The sequence below is a fragment of the Montipora foliosa genome, chromosome 2 (genome assembly GCF_036669935.1).
Source record: "Montipora foliosa isolate CH-2021 chromosome 2, ASM3666993v2, whole genome shotgun sequence".
In the NCBI taxonomy this organism is placed as follows: Eukaryota; Metazoa; Cnidaria; class Anthozoa; order Scleractinia; family Acroporidae; genus Montipora; species Montipora foliosa.
Window position 1 is genome coordinate 55,570,756 of NC_090870.1, and position 17,500 is coordinate 55,588,255.

The 17,500-nt window shown below is 42.0% G+C and overlaps 1 protein-coding gene across 3 annotated transcripts; it reads right to left on the reverse strand.

Annotated features, from left to right (window-relative positions):
* Window positions 1-6,329: 6,329 nt before the first annotated feature.
* On the reverse strand, window positions 6,330-12,282 carry LOC137990983 (uncharacterized). 3 transcript variants are annotated; one of them, XM_068836111.1, is made up of 3 exons: window positions 12,211-12,282; window positions 11,829-12,092; window positions 6,330-9,801 (listed from the first exon to the last, which is right to left on the reverse strand). In XM_068836111.1, exon 3 carries the CDS (start codon window positions 9,542-9,544, stop codon window positions 8,123-8,125), a length of 1,422 nt encoding a protein of 473 aa, XP_068692212.1. In that variant the 5' UTR covers window positions 9,545-9,801; window positions 11,829-12,092; window positions 12,211-12,282; the 3' UTR covers window positions 6,330-8,122. The 3 variants fall into 3 exon arrangements, with proteins under 3 accessions (XP_068692212.1, XP_068692210.1, XP_068692211.1); XM_068836109.1 differs by lacking the exons at window positions 11,829-12,092; window positions 12,211-12,282 and adding an exon at window positions 11,673-11,785 and having other exon boundaries at window positions 6,330-9,807; XM_068836110.1 differs by lacking the exons at window positions 11,829-12,092; window positions 12,211-12,282 and adding an exon at window positions 11,673-11,764.
* Window positions 12,283-17,500: the final 5,218 nt, after the last annotated feature.

A 17,500-nucleotide genomic window follows, 5' to 3' on the forward strand; every position in this document is an offset into this window, starting at 1 on the left:
GGAAGCTATGACGTAATCAACAACGCTGCTACCATTGTAGTGGAAGAAGGTCTTTTTACCATCCAGATCACCAACAATCCTTCCGTTTAAAATTCGCAAGTCTAGAGCAGTGCAAGTTTCTAATAAGCTTCGACCTCTACAATTTATTGTGCCTGAATCTTGCGACTGCCTTATGTATTGTTCGTCAGCTTCGTAGTCTTCGGGAACATTTAAGAAAGCATTGTCATCGTCTGATATCGTTTCTTGCATACCGCCGGTTCGTGCATTGAAATCGCCCTGAACGACAATATCTCCCCTTTGTGAAAAATAAAGCATTTCAACTTCTAATTCCCCAATTAAATCCACGCTATTGCTTCTCTCAAAATTTGATGGGCTTAAGTAAACGGTTCCGAGGTATATATCTTTTTGAAAATTAAAATAAGTTTTATCGAGTTTGCACCAAATAGCGTTTTTGTTTTTAGTTGGAACATACGAGACACCTTCGGATAGTTTTTGATTTACATATACAGAAAGGCCTCCAAAAGCTCGTTTTCCTGAGTTGTGTCGACACTTAATAACATGTTCAAAATTACGGATATTAAGCTCTGCATCATGTGTCGCGTGCGTTTCAACGATTGCAAATATGTCATGCTTACTGATAACAACCCTAAAATCATCTGTTCCCAGTTTATTTCCCAGTGTACTACTGTTATACCCATTAATGTTCCAGAAACCTATTCGTAGTGGACGTGACATAAACTAGTGGTGAAAAGAAGAAAGAAATTGATCTTAGAAACATTTCACTTTCTCTTATGTAATCTGCTAAAAGATTCAATGCTTGGAGAGGTTGACTTATCTGATTTCTTGCTTGGTGTTGCGAGTTAAGTGCCTGTGTTCTTGTTGGGCCTTCCAAGCGCGTGTTTCGGCGATTTACGATCGTGTTTGTAGTTCTTGGTAAACTTTCAACATTTCTGCCACGTAGACCAAGATGGTGTTTAATGTTTGTAACTAGTTTCCTGGTGCCGATTTTGTTATTCAAATGAACATCATCATAAAACACTTGTTCATTTATGTTGCCATAAATGTCACTTGTCACCCTCTTGTTGTTAATGAATGTCTCATCCAGATTCTCGCATAAGCTTACATAATAACAATTGATTTCGTCGATTGACTTGTTTCTGTTCTTATCCCGTGGGACGTAGGTCAGGCCCGACAACGCGATCCGAGAATTCGGCCATCTAGTTTTAAGGTTCGTAATACAGCTTTCCATGTTTCTCGTGATCTTGTTAATGTTCAATTTGTGTACATCGTTTGTTCCTTAGTGTATAACGATGAGATCATAGTCGTTTCTGTCCTGCATGTGCTTAATATACTGGTTCACGCACTCACCTACCCTTCCCCCCCTCCCCCCCTTCCCCAGCAGTCCTTCAAAATACAAGAATAATCTATTTTGAACAGGAAATTCGCGAGAAAACAGAGCACTTATGTCGATAATTCTTATTGGTTAAACTGAAAGATCTGATCAATCAATCGTTTATATGGCTGTGATGACAAACAGGCCTTTGTTTTGTTTAGAGATGAAGAAATGCATCAACAAACAATGAAACGACTTTCAAAAAATCAAATTTTTTTAACTTGGGGATACAATTTGAGCCTCCAATGGAGCAAAGTCTTCAGAGTCGTTTTTATCCGGGAGATTTGATGACCCGTACGGGAGACCGGGAGATTCGTTCCGTTTCCGGGAGACTCCCGGATAATGCGGGAGAGTTGGCATGTATGATATCTCTGTGTTAAGGATGTTATCCAGACCTTTATATTACCTCTTATACCATAATGAATCAGTTTAGCTAACAGACGGGCTAGATTGCAGAATACCCAGCCCACTAATTTACATGTCATTGAATAAGAATAAACTTTATTGTTTTCTGACTCGTTCTTAAAATAGGCCCTAAAAATTGGGCCGGGTATTCTGCAATTGCTCCAACAGACGTTGGTGTGGAACCGTATCGAAGGCTTTAGAGAAGTCAAGAATGATCACATCTGTCTGCATTCCATCATCCATTTGCTTGGCATGTCCTCCATCGTTATTGGTCTCACAAGATCTACCCTTCCTAAAGTTGTGTTGGTAGTCCATTAAGATATTATGTTCCTCAAGGTGAGCAATAATAGATTTGTACAGGATGATTATTGTTCCCTTGATTTACATCAGTTTGTAGTTTGAGTCCACAGTCCGCAATCGGCCATTTCTGCCTTTGTTTCTGACTGGGGAGACGACTCGGAATAAGGTACATACCGTGTGAATGAAACCGCTGATGCTTCCTGTCTTTCTAAGAATTCATTTCTCGTTTCACTTTACAGCTGTATGTTGGATTGTTTGATCACCACATCTCGGTGTTCAATAAAATACAGCTTCTTGATAAGTAACTGTTTCCCAGTGATTTCCAAGGCAAGACTAAGCATGGTGACGGGTGGAGATGCTGTAGAAAGGCTTGAGAGGCGCGCAGTCGAAGCTGAAGAGACAATCTCCGTTCTACAGTCACAGTTGATCTTTCTCAAAAAGGCGGCAGGTATTAATTAATAATTTCCAAATTATAATTAGCTTACGATTCCTCTTGAAGGAACTGCAAATATCCTGCTACCTTTGTTGTCATTTGTTTGCAGCGATCTTTAAAGCGCTAATTGGAATACAATTAAAAATTATTGATTGGGCGAGGTTGATCAAAATATCGTGATTTTCCGAAGGCGAAGGCAGAGACAAATAATTGATCTGCGAGATAACCGAGATCAATAATTGTTTTATTATACGATGACTAAGTTTGTTTTTCACAATTCCCAACAATCAAAACACTTTCTGAAAGGTCAGGGAGGGTCGTTCCATTTTTTATCAGCACCACCCACAAGGATGGCAGAAATCCACACCCTCGATTTCTTGTCGGCACCCTTTGAAAAATGAAATCCGAAGAGTTCATATTTTGTCGGCACCTTTGAAAAAAATGTCAGAGGAGTTCAAATTTTGTCCCCTTCTTTAAAGAAGAAGAAATCTGAAGCCCCCATTGCAAAACCCCCCCATCCTTTCGGCGGGGGGTGGGTGGGTGCGTGCGGATAAAAAATGGAACGACCCGAAAGCGAACTGCCATTTTCACACAAGAGCGTGGTTTCAATTACGCATGAGCAGAAGAATATTTGCAGCAAAACACTCATTTATAGGCAGTTATTTGCAGGTCATGTGGTGGGCTCGGCCAATGGAAAGGAAGGAAAAAATGTCCAGCACTTTATAAGAGAGTTTAAACGTTTTTCTTTTCGTGGTCATTATCATTGACCTAATTAACTTAACTGTCTTTTTTGACTTACTTTGTATCCCGTGCCCGTGTTTGTTTTTTATGTGGTAATTAGAATTTTGGTGTAAGCCCCCCGTGATGAGCTTATTTAGCTCTTGGGGCAAACATGTATATAAATATGTTTAAATAAAAAATAAAAATAAATAAAAATAAAAAAAGAAATACATTGAATGATAATAGACTTTTCTAACAATTCTCTTTTAATCCCATACAAATATCGCAAATATCGCAAAGCTATTGCATGCTCTGTTGAAACAGAGGACTCTTGCAAAATTGGTCAGTTTGTTTGAATAACAAAGAGGATGCTGTTTAACAGATATCTTCCTTGTTCAAGGGTTTAATTTTTCTTGTTTAACTCTTCTCATCCACGTAACTGGGACCTTGAAAGTCATTGTTGGATGCATATGTGGCAACAACCTGGCTATACCCTACACAAACCTGCAAGAAAGCACTTTCGTCATAACCGAGTGATAGTGTTTGATATAGATTCTCAATGTCAGGCGGACTTGGTTGACTTCGAACATTTCAGTCGCCGGGTGGAATAAATGATACAAGTATCTACTGGCCTGTATCGATGTTCTTTCCAAATACGCGTAGGTGGTCCCCTTGAAATTAAAAAAAAAAAACAGGTGCCTCGTTGGTAGTGGCATTTGAGAGCATTTTTCAGGAAGCCGCAAACCTGCGAAATTGCAAACAGATGCCGCAAACGAGGTTAAGAACAATGCTTTTCAAACCTTCGTCAAAAGGGAGAATGTACACCATTTTGTAATCTACAAGAAACTAAAGCTCAAGTGGTTGAAAGATTCAAAAAGCCAACAAAGTATAAATTCAAAGTGGAAGACCGTGGCAGGTGGGTGACAAGCGCTTACCTCTTTTGCATGAGATGATACTCCTGGGCAGTTTTCGAGTAACACTCCTTGAAGAAAGAGGACATATTGTGTACCTGCCTTTGCGGACAAAGATATTTCAGGACAAACGCCAGCATTTTTTGACGGCATCCTCAGCGTCATTTTATATTTTCGCCGTCGATTAACATGACCAACAGTTTTTGCAGGGTCACCGGAAGCCTCGCTTCCATTCTTAGGCCAGGTAACGTAGCTAGAACTGTAAAAGGGTCTATTGATGATGTGCAGCCATTCAGCGCGATTGACCGTAAACGTGACAGGTACCAACATGAGCATTCAACATTGTTGTTTACATTCGACATTCATTCATTTATTCATTTGAATGTAACATTCATATTTACCGTACGGTAAATGCCACTTGGTACAGGGATGGTCAATGTCCAGGGTTCAGGGTCTGTCGATTGTAAAGGAAACTTCCACTGTTTGAACAAATGTCCCCTAAAATGTTCCATGTGTACTTATTAGAAGATCTGTAACCAAAAAAAAATGCAGTACCTAATAAAATAATTTTTTTTATCGTCTTCCAAAGATCGGCCTCAACATTTCCCGTTGCCGCCATCTTGAATGTCGTGCAAGGAATAATAAAGAGTCTGGAACGAAACAAGTGTTGTTACATCTACGAGAAAGCATAAGATTGCCTTTGAGTTGAGGATACCGGCCGGCTGTTAAGTGATTCTACCTAAGAAATTAGCTCGCCCCTTGGAGTACTTAAACCATCAGTATAATATTATATTTCTCAGCTGTACCAAATCGGAGACCTTGTCCAGATCAGAGCGTCCTTCTTGTGAGGACAACGACAACGCCGGTCAGAAAAGAAGAGTTGGTGAGGGGATTGCTCTCCATAGACGATTTTCAAACCATCTAGGTGTATTCCGATTTAATCGAATCTCAGGTAATAAGAGATGCTCAAACCAACTTACTTCCGATACTCGTTCCTCGTGGTCAGCCAGGGAACATAATCACAGAAGAAGTCAAGGTGTCAACCTACCCGTACAACTGTGTTTTCCACCGTGGCGGTCAATGTAAGGGAAGACACAGGTCAAGTGATACCATTTGCTCCAACCTCGTTTCCAGGGCTTTTCATCGCCAAGAGCAATGAAAAGCCCTGGGAACTAGGTTGCATTTGCTCCTGGAACCGTACGCGTGACCCTGCATTTTCGGCGTCGTGCCATTCTATAACATCATGTAATTACCGATGAACCACCAATATTACCCTTATGGACGACATGTTGTACCGTATATGCAGCACGGCAAAGAAGGAGGCAGTAGTATCTATGGAGGAACACAGCCTTATGGTCAAGGGGGTAACGGCTTAGGTGGAATGTTTAATTTCAGTCCTTGTTCCGTACAGCAACTCCCTTTCTCAAACCAATAGCAAAAAAGCGAGGAAACGAATGCTCGTTACTGCATTGGAAACGGGACTGCAACTTGTCTAAGACGTGATCAATGGTCAGCCCGTTTAAAGAAGTGGAAACCGCTAAAAAGTTGTCTCGGTTAGGCGGGTTGTCCCTAGCAGAGCGTTTACAAGGCAGCTAGGGTTACCTTAGCGCTAGGGTAACCCTAGCACTCAGATTATTATTATTATTATTATTATTATTATTATTATTCTTCTTCTTTATTATTGTTATTGTTATTATTATTATTATTATTATTATTATTATTATTATTATTATTATTATTACATGTAAGGAATGGATAGATACGCCTAACAATTCCAACTTGAAATCAAGTGAAGCTATGCTCCTTGCAGTTGTGAACGCAATTTTACCAATTGCGTTGAGAAGTCCTGAAATTTTCAGGACTTCAACGGGGTTTGAACCCGTGACCTCGCGATACTGGTGCGACGCTCTTACCAACTGATCCATGAAGCCACTGACGCTGGGAGCTGGTCATTTGTGGGTTTTAATGTTCCCGTAATGAATGAATCAAGGGTATTGAAGTTTCATTAACGGCGAAGGCGTCCCTTAGGCTATCGCTATCGAATTGAAAGATGGTTAGATCATTTCAATCTCACTTGACAAAGGTGGTGACAACGCCTTGTTTGTTGCGATTGCGCTTCTACCAGCAGTCTAAGCGGTGCGGCAAAAGTTAAAGCAAAACTCACATACTTGCTTACATATTTTATTTATCATGGAAACACGATATGATTAGCTTTTGCTACTTGAGAGGTTCTCCACAACGACATTACTAATATATAAAATTAACAGTAACTACTTGCAAAAACGTTATAATTCATAGCTGTAAAAATTTGTTAAAACAATCAGTTAAACAACAAACAATGGAATGTTGAAACTTCTTAGAGGCTAGAAGCTAAGTATAGCTAGTATACAAAAATTGGGTTGTATCAACAAAGTTGATAATGTAAATTGGCCACCGTACAGAGATTCTAAATGCTGACGTTTCGAGCGTTAGCCCTTCGTCAGAGCGAATCGAGGAATTGTGGGTTACGTGTAGTTTTATAGTAGAGTAGGAGCTACGCTATTGGTGGTAACATGGCAACGTGAAAAATAGGACTATATTAGTTAAATGAAAAGCGTTCGTTAATACCGTGAGGATTAAGGGTGCCGATTTGGAAGATGAATTTTTGTTCCAGATTCTTGCGGCTTTCCGTCGTACCTAGATGTAGGGAAAGACCGCAGATAGCTATGTGTTTTTTGGAGTGGTTAGGGAGATTAATCTGACGAGCTAGCACTTCCACCTTTCATGGGGGAATGGTCAGTCAAGCGCATGGGAGAGTTAACACTGTTTTGGAGACTCGTAAGTGTCCGGGTATGTGCTTTGGGTTTTCCTTCTAGGCTCGCCCCCTTCTCTTCTCAGCTATGAATGACTGGTGATGTTGCTTCCACGGAAGAGATGAGAGACTTGTAAGGAACATGGCGGTAAGACCTTCGAAGAGCTATTGAAACGGATTAAAACTGTGAAATCGTTGAACTAAAAACGAACCGATGTATATTCATACAATTTAATCCTGTCATCAACTCAATTTTGTCATTGCTTAGCGTTAACTGAGATAAAAAGTAATGACTTACATATAAAAACAAACAAGCTTACGAAGGGCCAATGAAACGAACTATCAACGAAAACAAGAACTATTAAGACTAAATCGCAACTGGCCAGAGGCAAACCAGTCGGATATTTACAAGGAAGGATTACGTTTTTGCAAACGTTGGCCGTATAGCACTTATATTTGAACAGACTTACGTGATTAGAGTGTAATGCGAAGTGCTAGTTGTCTACCCCACTTTAACCATGTGAGCGTTAGCCCTACTGATGGAAATGGGCCCACACAAGGGCAGAGAAAAACTGTGGCCAGGGTGGGGATTGAACCCACGACCTTCGGGGTAAAAAACTAGCACTTCGCATTACGCTCTAATCAGTTAAGTCTACATTAGATCTGTTCAAATATAAGTGCTACACGGCTAACGTTTGCAAAAACGTAATCCTTCCTTGTACTTGTACATGTTCATTGCCGTGACTTTAACATCTTCAGTTCCCACGGCCTGCTCCCGTCTGACCATGTAGCTCAGTCGGTAGAGCAGCGTTGGTCTAACCCGAAGGTCGTGGGTTCAATTCCCACCCTGGTCAGAGTTTTTCTCTGCCCTTGTGTGGGCCCATTTCCATCAGTAGGGCTAACGCTCACATGGTTCATATGGCGTAGAAAACTTGCACTTCGCTTTACACTCTAATCAGTTAAGGATATTTACAAGTACAGCCGAGAAGTTACCCGAGACTATACCTTGATCAAATTCAACGAGTGATCAGAACGCGTCTTGAACCTGGAATCTCGAGCTCCTGTTTTCAAGGCGTTTTCTTACCATTAATTTTTAGCTGTTCGACGTTTTATTTTTTAAGTTTGAGTTTTAACCGTTACTTGTCTCACGCGTAAGTTTTACATGACTTTTAAACGAAGTCCGAAGTCAAAGCCAACATGTGTAGCAGCCACGAGAACACCAGTGAGCCATAGAAGAGAAACATGCTAACGGTAACATGGTGAACACCTCCGCTAGTGCTAGTACTGCATTTTGCTTCTTTGTTTAAGTCCTCCCTCAGTTCTTCCAGATCTAGGACCAAGTACTCCTTGTACTTACCCTGAAGCCATTTCTGCGTCGACGAGTTGGTAGTCAATTCATAGAATGGCTGTAAGACCAAATTCGTTGGGTACGGCATCTGCAGAACAGTCGGGCGCCACAGAAAATCATTGGCACACACAGCGGGATTCAGAGAATTGCCTCCTCGGCAGGTCGTGAATGGACCCGAAATTATCGCTTTACGATCAGAGTCGCTCAGGTTCCGCTGATAATAAGCAGATGATGAAACACTATGAGCGCCTATGTAAGGAATCAAAATCTTAGCCTCGAAATCTGCTTTCTTTTGATCAGTTTCAGTAAGCTCACAATAAGACACGCTTAGAAGGGACTCCTTACGACCTCCCATTTCGGCTTCACGGACATAGTGGGTCCCATATTCCTTGAAAAAATCCATTGCTTTTGCATCATTCTGACTTTCCAAGAGTTCCAAAAACTCCTTTTCAAATGTATCATCCCAGTTCTGGCTTGCTTTGAAATTGAAACTGTTGCGAAACCGAACTTGGAATAGTTTGTACTCCATTCCAGATATTGCAGATGAATAGGAACTGGCAGAGTACAGTTTACTGTAGCTGTCGTACTTTGCTGAACCCTGAAATGTCTCTGTGGATTCCTCTTTGTATTTGATGCCATAAGACTGAAGTTCTGCCTTGACGGTTTCTTTAACACTTTTGAACACTTGGGAAAATGGGACGGACGCAATTGCCACGGTATCAATTGAAACCCCCCTGGGAACGAGAAAACTCTTTGGACCGTACTCAAAAATATCAATGGTCTCCATAAAACGTTGATCCCTGTTTACTGGAAACTTCTCGAATTTCAACCATCGAGGACTGGCCATTTTCAAGCGTTTCATGTCCCATCCTTTCATTAGAATGTTCAGACCCGGCAAACACCCATCTGGAGCCCATTCTACAAAATAGCAGTCCGTCAAAGGTTGCGGAAATAGCCTATTGCGCTTCCTAGTAAACTTCATGTTTGCCAGTTTTCCCACATTTTGTGAAGAAGAAGCGGAAAACCCCACTAGGACTCCAGTGGTAGTATCGTATGAGGCGCCGTGAAACGTGAAATTCCGCGAGCTGAATTCTGGATGTACAAGTCCTGATTCCGGTACTGATTTTCCATTCGGTAAGGTGATGTTTGTGAAATTCACGAAAGGAACCATGAAAGGGATGGGTCTCTCAATGCTTGAAGCTCTTAGAAGATACGGATCGCGGAAAGTTTGAGATCTATTCATGGCAGATTTTAAGCAGTTGGTTGCTGCATCTCCAAAGCAAAATATTGCTGGGAATTCGTACCAGTTCCATCGGCTCGAGTATGTTGGAGAGTAGATGTCTATGACCACAGTAAACCGTTCGTCCTTCGTAAGCAAAGCTCTTTCAGAGTCATGGAAAACTCCCTGGAGTCCATTTACGGATCCTTCGATCACGTGGTACACGGTCGGGTAAAGAGGGCTGTCATATTCGAGATGAAGTTCAACACCAGGGCCAATACCTGAAGCTGACAATGAGAAAGTACTTATTAATGAAATCAGCTGAGTCTAGTTGAAGGAGCTGAGTACGTTTTTGGTGTGCTGTACCTTCCTTTGTAGCGCAGATGTGGGGGGGGGGGGGTGGGATGGGCTGTATTTTCTCACAGTCGAGAGGGTCAATTGAAACCATCTTTGTTTGATCAATCTGTTTCAATGACTAATACCACGTCTTCATTGACTCCCATGATCAATCACCGGTAAGCAAAGTAAAAGGGGTTTCTTTTGAATTGCCTTATTTATTCTCCGAAAGGTCAATCACGGTTTAATAAAGCCGGAAAAAGTCACCTTGAATAAAACGCTACACTGATTTAATAAGAGTCGCCATCAAATTGGGCGCTTTTACCAAACGGTGTACATGGCAACCGTGATTTAGATTATTCTTCTGGTTTGTCTTTTAAAGCTTGACTAATATTACATAAAAGGTCAGTTTTCCAACCAAAGAAATTGAAACCAATTTTAAAGATGCATGAGTAATGTTTACTCTGTTCGTCCGTGTCAACTTCCCCGAAATGGTCACTGCTAATTTGGAGTCATGTTTCTTGTACCGTAGGCACCAGGAACGCTTGATAGCAAGTCAGTCTTATAGCAAAAACGCCTCTGGTGAAGGTCACACGATGCGTGGCAGTACTGGTAACGCGATTGGACGAGAGATTTAAATTATGTGGTATTCAACATATCGCGTTTGATGCAGACAAATAAATTGACAGAACTGCTCAGCAAGGTGCTTCTGAGAATAAATAATTCACGCTGTCTAAGCTTGAGATAATTTTTGGAATCGTTAACTATGGTTTACAATTATGAGTTATTCGGGCAAAAACAGACCATTTCAAACATATCTTCTCTTTAACTAGCACCTTCTCCGCAGTGCAGAATCTGTAATTTATTCTTTGGTGTCTCAGAATTTGTATATAACTTGTCCACAGTGTGCGCACTACAAAACTGTATGAAGATTCACTCAGGGGCACCCAACGTCAATTTTCGGAAAATATCTGTTCGGAAGACGATTTGAGATCTAAAATTTTCGGAACATTTGTTGTAAAATTTCTTGCTTGCCTGCCTCTCCTAGGAGTTTCGAACATCTGAAAAATAGTATAATTGCGCATTTTTTACGGATGGCTACCCTAAAAGGGTCACCTAGAATGTTCGGGAGCCTTTTTTCTGCCTGAAAATTTCGAAAAGGTAAATTTTGATCACTTTAGTTTTCGGATCACTAGACTCTCAGCTAGGAAAGCCGAACAGATGAAAAACTTTTAGGGGATAAAAATATGCCTATATCTACCGTTTAAATACTAAAATACGTTTAACAATGCTACGTTTAAGTGGTTTTGAACTATATTCTCGTTGGGTGCCCCTGATTCACTCGGGCGACCCATCGATCTCTGGCTAATGCAAGAGCTCGGGCGCTTCCAATGAACCTTAATCTTTTGTATCCCAAATAACTTATACCATTTTTTTCATATGTAGATAAAGAGACAGGTTCATGGATTTCAATCTGAAGTACGGGATAATAGAAATTGAATTAACTGATTTCCGCATCGTTAGCGAAACGACTGCAAACTTTGCAGCATTTTATAACAAGGAAAAACAGGCTTCAAATTCGAATTTAAAATGAAAGTAAAACCAAAGAATTCTCGATTAAAAATAATGGGTTCATGCTGGTGGCAAACCCATGCAGCTGAATTTGACTGAATTCTCGGAAAATGAACTGCCTCGCTTAAGTTAAATGATCATGTTGTGATACAGCTACATTTGGGGGTCTTTTTCGTGCAGAATTTGACTTAAGAGAGAAACTGTTGTTATGAAACAAGTCATGAGGCATAGTTTACATACGAACCTGTCGAAATCAACAATCCGAGGGCAAGCGAAGAAATGACACACAGCCGTAACACCTCCATCGCACACACTTCTGTATGTGTACGTTGTTATGCATGTAAGTTGATCCTTGGCGCATATTTTTATTTGTCGTTGTCTGGTTATTATAATAAATTACCATATTCAAGTCAGCTGTAGCCTGATTCTCAGACGTCCGAGGGCGTTCGCGACCACTTCACTTCCGAGATCAGCTGCAATGTGGGCATATAATGAATCAACAAGAATTGTATTCGTTCTGGTTCTTTAGCTGAATATGATGGGGCGGCGTGTGTAGTCCACTCCAGAAAACTGAGCTTTTCACCAACTCTCCCCAAGTCTTAAGGGCAGATGCTCCGATTTTAACGAACACAAGTGAGTTGTTTTGTTTTTCTCTGCAGTTCTCCTACAAAAATTCAATAGTTGGGACATCATAGGCAATACTTGTGAGCTTTGCTGTACCTGTACCTTTGTTTGGGAAAAAACTGTTTATAACTTTCACAATAGCATTGCTTATTACTTACTGAATGTTCCGCCAACCGATTCAAAACTTGCATGAGAAGAGCGTCTGTTTTCCTTGAGGGCCTGTCTTTGTTTTGACTCTCCGCATTGTGATAACAAATTAATCTTACCTTGTTAAATTTATTGAAATTGTAATGGGACATTTCGTGCTTGATATATAGCCTAGGATTGAGTTCAAAAACACTACGCGTACGTGTTTGGTAGAACAGATCGATCTCGGTGCTCAGTAATTGTGTGTTATATATGGAGGTATAGCTATGACAAAATTCAATGATCAGTATTTGAAATAAAATCGACCAAATCATGAATGCATCAATCCTAAGCTGAATGGCAACAAGCCGATTCTGCAAATGGCCATCACGGAAAGAGGCATAACGCAGAGAAGAATAACGCAAATAGCCATAACGCAAACACCCATAACGCAAATAGCCAATACTTCTTCAGTATGCGAATCTGGTATATATCAAACCATCAGATCGTCGAGCGTATTTGCTGACCCTGCTTAAGCAACCGGCCTACAAAGCAGTTGAGCTTCTGAAGCTTTCAGAATCGCTAACCTTTGAAGAATTCACGGCGAAGCTGGTCCAGAGATTTGATTCGGGCAAGACAAGGGAAGATTATAAATTGAAGGAGTGGGCAGGGCCGAATGAGGATTTCGAAGGATTTGCCGATAATGTGATGGAATTGGGGGAAAATGCCTACCCAAAGGCGCTTTATTCGTTCAAGGTGGAGCTGGCAAGGGATCAGTTTATTCAAGGATGACACTCAGTGATGATTTGCGGGAAAAAGTATTCATTAGTCAACCGGAGTCACTTGTGGAGGCTGTTCGTGTTGTTCGTCGATTAGAAAGTGCCCGTAAAGCTTGTCAGGCTGTGCCGTCGGCTGAGAGGAAAAAGTCTTTGAATGCGGTGAGTGGTTCAGCGCAGAGTGAGAAAGTTTCATCTGAGATTCGTGAGCTCAAGGAACTCGTGCTTGCTGTGAATGAAAAGATTAAATGTTAAATGATTAAATGTAAATGTGCGCTCAGTTGACCCCTCCCAACAAGGGCTTTTCAGGATCAACCGGCTCAACGGGATCGGACCGAATGCATGTGAGTCAGGGTGGTTTAGTGGTCATCAATCGTGCTTCCCACCTCTGTGACCCAGGTTCAACTCTGGCCTCGGGTTGTATGTGGGCTGAGTTTCAGTCGATCTCAACCTGACTCTGAGGGTTTTTCTCCGGGTACTCCGGTTTTCCTCCCTCCTCAAAATCGACTCCCAGTCATTTACATCTGGCTGGGTTTGCGGTGCTCCGAGATCACACATGAAGATTCGTGAGCTGGAACGAAAATCTGAAACGACTTCGATCTCGCGGCGCCGGAATGAGGTGGTATGTTTTGCTTGCCGCGAACCTGGCCATTTCGCTGGATATTGTCCACACAAAGAAAGGGGAAAACAGAGCTCGGGGCCTGCCGAAGGCCAGGCAGTCCCCGTGAGACCTGGAGTAGTGGCTTAAGAATCAGTGGTCGCCAATGAGGTAAACAACCCGGTGTGTGTAAATAACAAGGTGTTATCAGCATCATCTATGTTACAGGTATTGTAAATCATAGTGTGACTTGTATATTACTATACACTGGTGCATCTGTTAGTGTTTTGAATGAGGGAACATGGAGCAAAAGTGGGCATGTTACGAAAATCGAACCCCGTTACTGGGACTACAGCAAATGGAAATGAATTAACAGTTCTGGGTCAGTGAAACAAACGTCATATTTCGTCTAGGAAACATTGATTGTTTTTGGCCAGGTATGATTGCACGGGGTCTATCCCATGACTGCATACTTGGCTCAGATTTTTTCCAACATTTTCAATGTCAAATTCACTATGTTTCAGGAACCTTTGTAGAAGGAAACACTGAAATTCCAATCAGGTACTGAAAGGTCACAACTAGTGTTTGTCAATTTTTTCTTTGTGATGATATTCAAGTGGAACCTGGAACTGAGCAAGTAATAGTGGTCAAGTTGGAGAACGAATTTGAACATAATACGGGTACTCCTGGGATTTTAGAAGAGTCAAGAGAACGGAGAGGCAAATCGGAAATCACTATAGGTCGTTCGTTAGTTATCCCCAGGAATGGATTGACTCTAGTTAGAGTTGCTAACTTCTCGGATAGGCCAATCAGATTACGGGCAGATCTTCTGTTACTGAATATCATCCTGTTAGTAGTGGGGATGGCCGTGTTGTTCCGATGGAATCAGATCAGGATTCAGCAAAAGCCTCTCGCCCATCTTGTTCGGTTATTGACAGAACAGGGCTTAAAGGTGAGCAGCCAAAAAAGAATTAAAAGTTGAGGGTGATTGCAAGCCGGTTAAAACGCCTCCTCGTCGAGTACCATCCTATCAGCGAGAAGTTATTAATCTGCAACTGGGAGAGCTGCTAACTACAAGCAGGATTGAACCATCTCGAAGTCCTTGGAGCAGTCCTGTAGTACTTGCGAGGAAGCACGACACGACTTACCGTATGTGCATAGACTACCGTAAACATAACCAGCTGCCACAGAAGGATGCCATACCACTGCCTCGGACAGATGATGTGTTAGGGGCCTTGAGTGGGGCCCAGTGGTTTTTAAGTCTGCATTTGGCCTCGGGGTACTGGCATATGCAGGTGAAAGAAGAGGAAAATTCCAGTGGAGGATCATGCCCTTCGGATTGACAAACGGAACCGCTAGCTTCACTCGATTAACGAATCTAGCATTCAGTGGCCTTACCTGGACCCACTGTCTAGTGTATTTGGACGATGTCATCATCTGAGCTTCAACCTTCGAAAATCACATCCACCGCCTACGGTTGGTGTTTGAACGCATAAGCACTGCTGGTTTGAAACTGAAGCCCACTAAATGCCACTTCCTACAGAAAGAAGTCACTTTTCTCGGACATGTTGTGTCCGCTGATGGAATTAAAACCGATCTTGAGAAAGTCAAAGCCCCCAAAACATGGCCAGTACCAATGAATGTGTTAGGGCGGAAGTTTTGTTTACGAACTGACCATCACTCATTACGATGGTTGACTTCCTTTAGAGAACCCCAAGGACAAGTAGCCCGTTGGATTGAGCGCCTCTAAGAATATGATTTTGAGATCCAACATCGGCCTGGGAAGCAACACAGCAATGCAGACGGTTTGTCTCGACGGACTACACGAAATCATGAAGACTGTCACTCATGTGTTCCACTTACAGCACCACAGATAGCAACAGTCACCAGCAGAATGTCCAGTGTTCAACACCAGAGCAATGAAGAGGACCTGTGGTCACCCAAGAATGTGGCTGGAGCTCAAGCTCAGGATCCATATATAGGCCCATTTGTTGATCAGGTGTTGCAGGAGTGGAAGAAACCGAATGCGAATACCCATGGATCCGGATGTAATGATTTTAAAACATATGGATATAGAGTGTTCTGTCACAGGGCTCCTACACTATCGAACGCCCTGCCAGACGATATTAGGCAAGTGGAACACCTACAATCGTTTAAGTCTAAACTTAAAACCCATCTATTTAGGCAGTTGTAGTTTTTGTTTTCTTTACATTACCATTATTGCAAAGCCGCTGGATCTTTGAGAAGCGCTGCGCTATATAAGTTATGTATTATTATTATATTATTACTATTAATGATGGGCAGGGCCGAAGTCGATGAAAGGAACTACTCGGAGTTTGTCAGTGATCTTCAAAGTAGTTTGGAAACTGCGTACCGTGACGTGAGGGAAAGTCTGCGAGCAGCTCAGTGTCGGCAGAGAGATTGCGACGACAAGGGCGTAAAACATATGGTGTTTCAGACTGGTGATTTAGTGCTACGCTACACTCCACAGCTGAAGCCGGGTGAAGCAAACAAATTCCATCGACAGTGGGAGGGCCCATTTGAGGTAGTGGAGCGCGTCACGGACGTCACGTATCTGGTGAAGAAAGTCAGGGTACGTTCCAGGAGATCTCAAGTAGTTCATTTTAACAATCTGCGGTTGTATCAGAAGAGGCAGGAAGCACCGTTGGGGGAACCAGTTGCTAGGGGGTCAGTTCATGCACCTCAAAGTGGAAGCGAGGAAAGTGAACAGGTATCACCAGCCGGTGGGGAGGTGGAACCAGTGGAGCCTGATACGGTTGATGGTGGAACGGAAGATGAGGTTATCGGGGTTGAGGCTGCAAAGGAGTTTTTTGACGAGGTTGCTGATGTGCAAGACGAGAGTGGGTATGGGTCCTACCTGGCTGATAAGGCTTCAGTGGGAGAGTTCGAACAGGGTGGAGGATGCGACCAGGTAGTAGGGATGCCGGATACGGCGGGAGGTAAGCTGTCAGAAGATGTTCAAAATGATCACGCGAGCGTGGACGAGAACAGAGAAGACGAACACAAGTTAGAAGAGGAACAGCCAGTTGGACAGAGCTCAAGGCCTGTACGCGTAAAGAGACCTCCAGATCGTTATGGCGAATGGATTATAAATAGTTTGCAGCAGATATTTGACCGTTTGAAGTTATGGGAAGACAAGCAAATAAAGAACAAGGAGCGGATACAGAAACTGAAACCAAAATTGCTGAAGAAGGCTAGCACATTGCGGGGACTCTGAAACTGTTTTTTCTTGTAGAGAGAGAGATACACCTTCAAGAGTTTTGCTAAGAGACTAAACGGATTTACTTTATTTTGTTTCATCACTCGTAGTAGTCCTGAATCCTTTTAGGGAGGGGATAGTGTAATAGGACATTTCGTGCAAGATATATAGCGTAAGATTAGGTTGAAAAACAATTCAACACGTGTTTGGTAGAACCGATCGATCTCGGTTATTGCATTTCTCGTGCTCTGACTGGTTTACTCAATCTCAGTTACCAGCTCATATACCTTAGTTTGACCTTATATGGAAAATAATTGCGCTAAGCGTTGCTAAGCTAACTTTTTTTTTCACCGGAAAGCGAAATTTTTCTCTGAATAAAGCAAAAAAAAATGGTGGAAAGTTTGGATCAATTCGAAGTTTAGAAGTACGCGAAAATGCAAGAAATGTTTTTGTGATGAGTCTGTGTCTGTCTTACTACAAGGTGTTACACAATATCGCATCTTCATCAAGTTTTTCGATTCGCTCGGATTTTCTCACTTTTTTCGCTCGTATTTCTTACTTCCAAACTTTTGGAGTTTAAGGAATTTAATAAAACAATTATTCCATTCGCGCTTGTTGGACACGAGACTGGTTATAGCCATATACCATCTCATATCCTCTCGCGCTCATGGAATAATTGTAAATTACACTAATTAAAGCATAGTTAAAGTTGAGCGCCTCGTACAATA

What these genes read in the sequence shown, in the direction of transcription:
- LOC137990983 (XM_068836109.1), bottom strand. Translation starts at nt 11,733, where the DNA reads ATGGAGGTGTTACGGCTGTGTGTCATTTCTTCGCTTGCCCTCGGATTG. An exon ending in CGGATTGTTGATTTCGACAG is followed by an intron (nt 9,808 to 11,672) that starts GTTCGTATGTAA and finishes TCTCATTGTCAG; the next exon opens with CTTCAGGTATTGGCCCTGGT.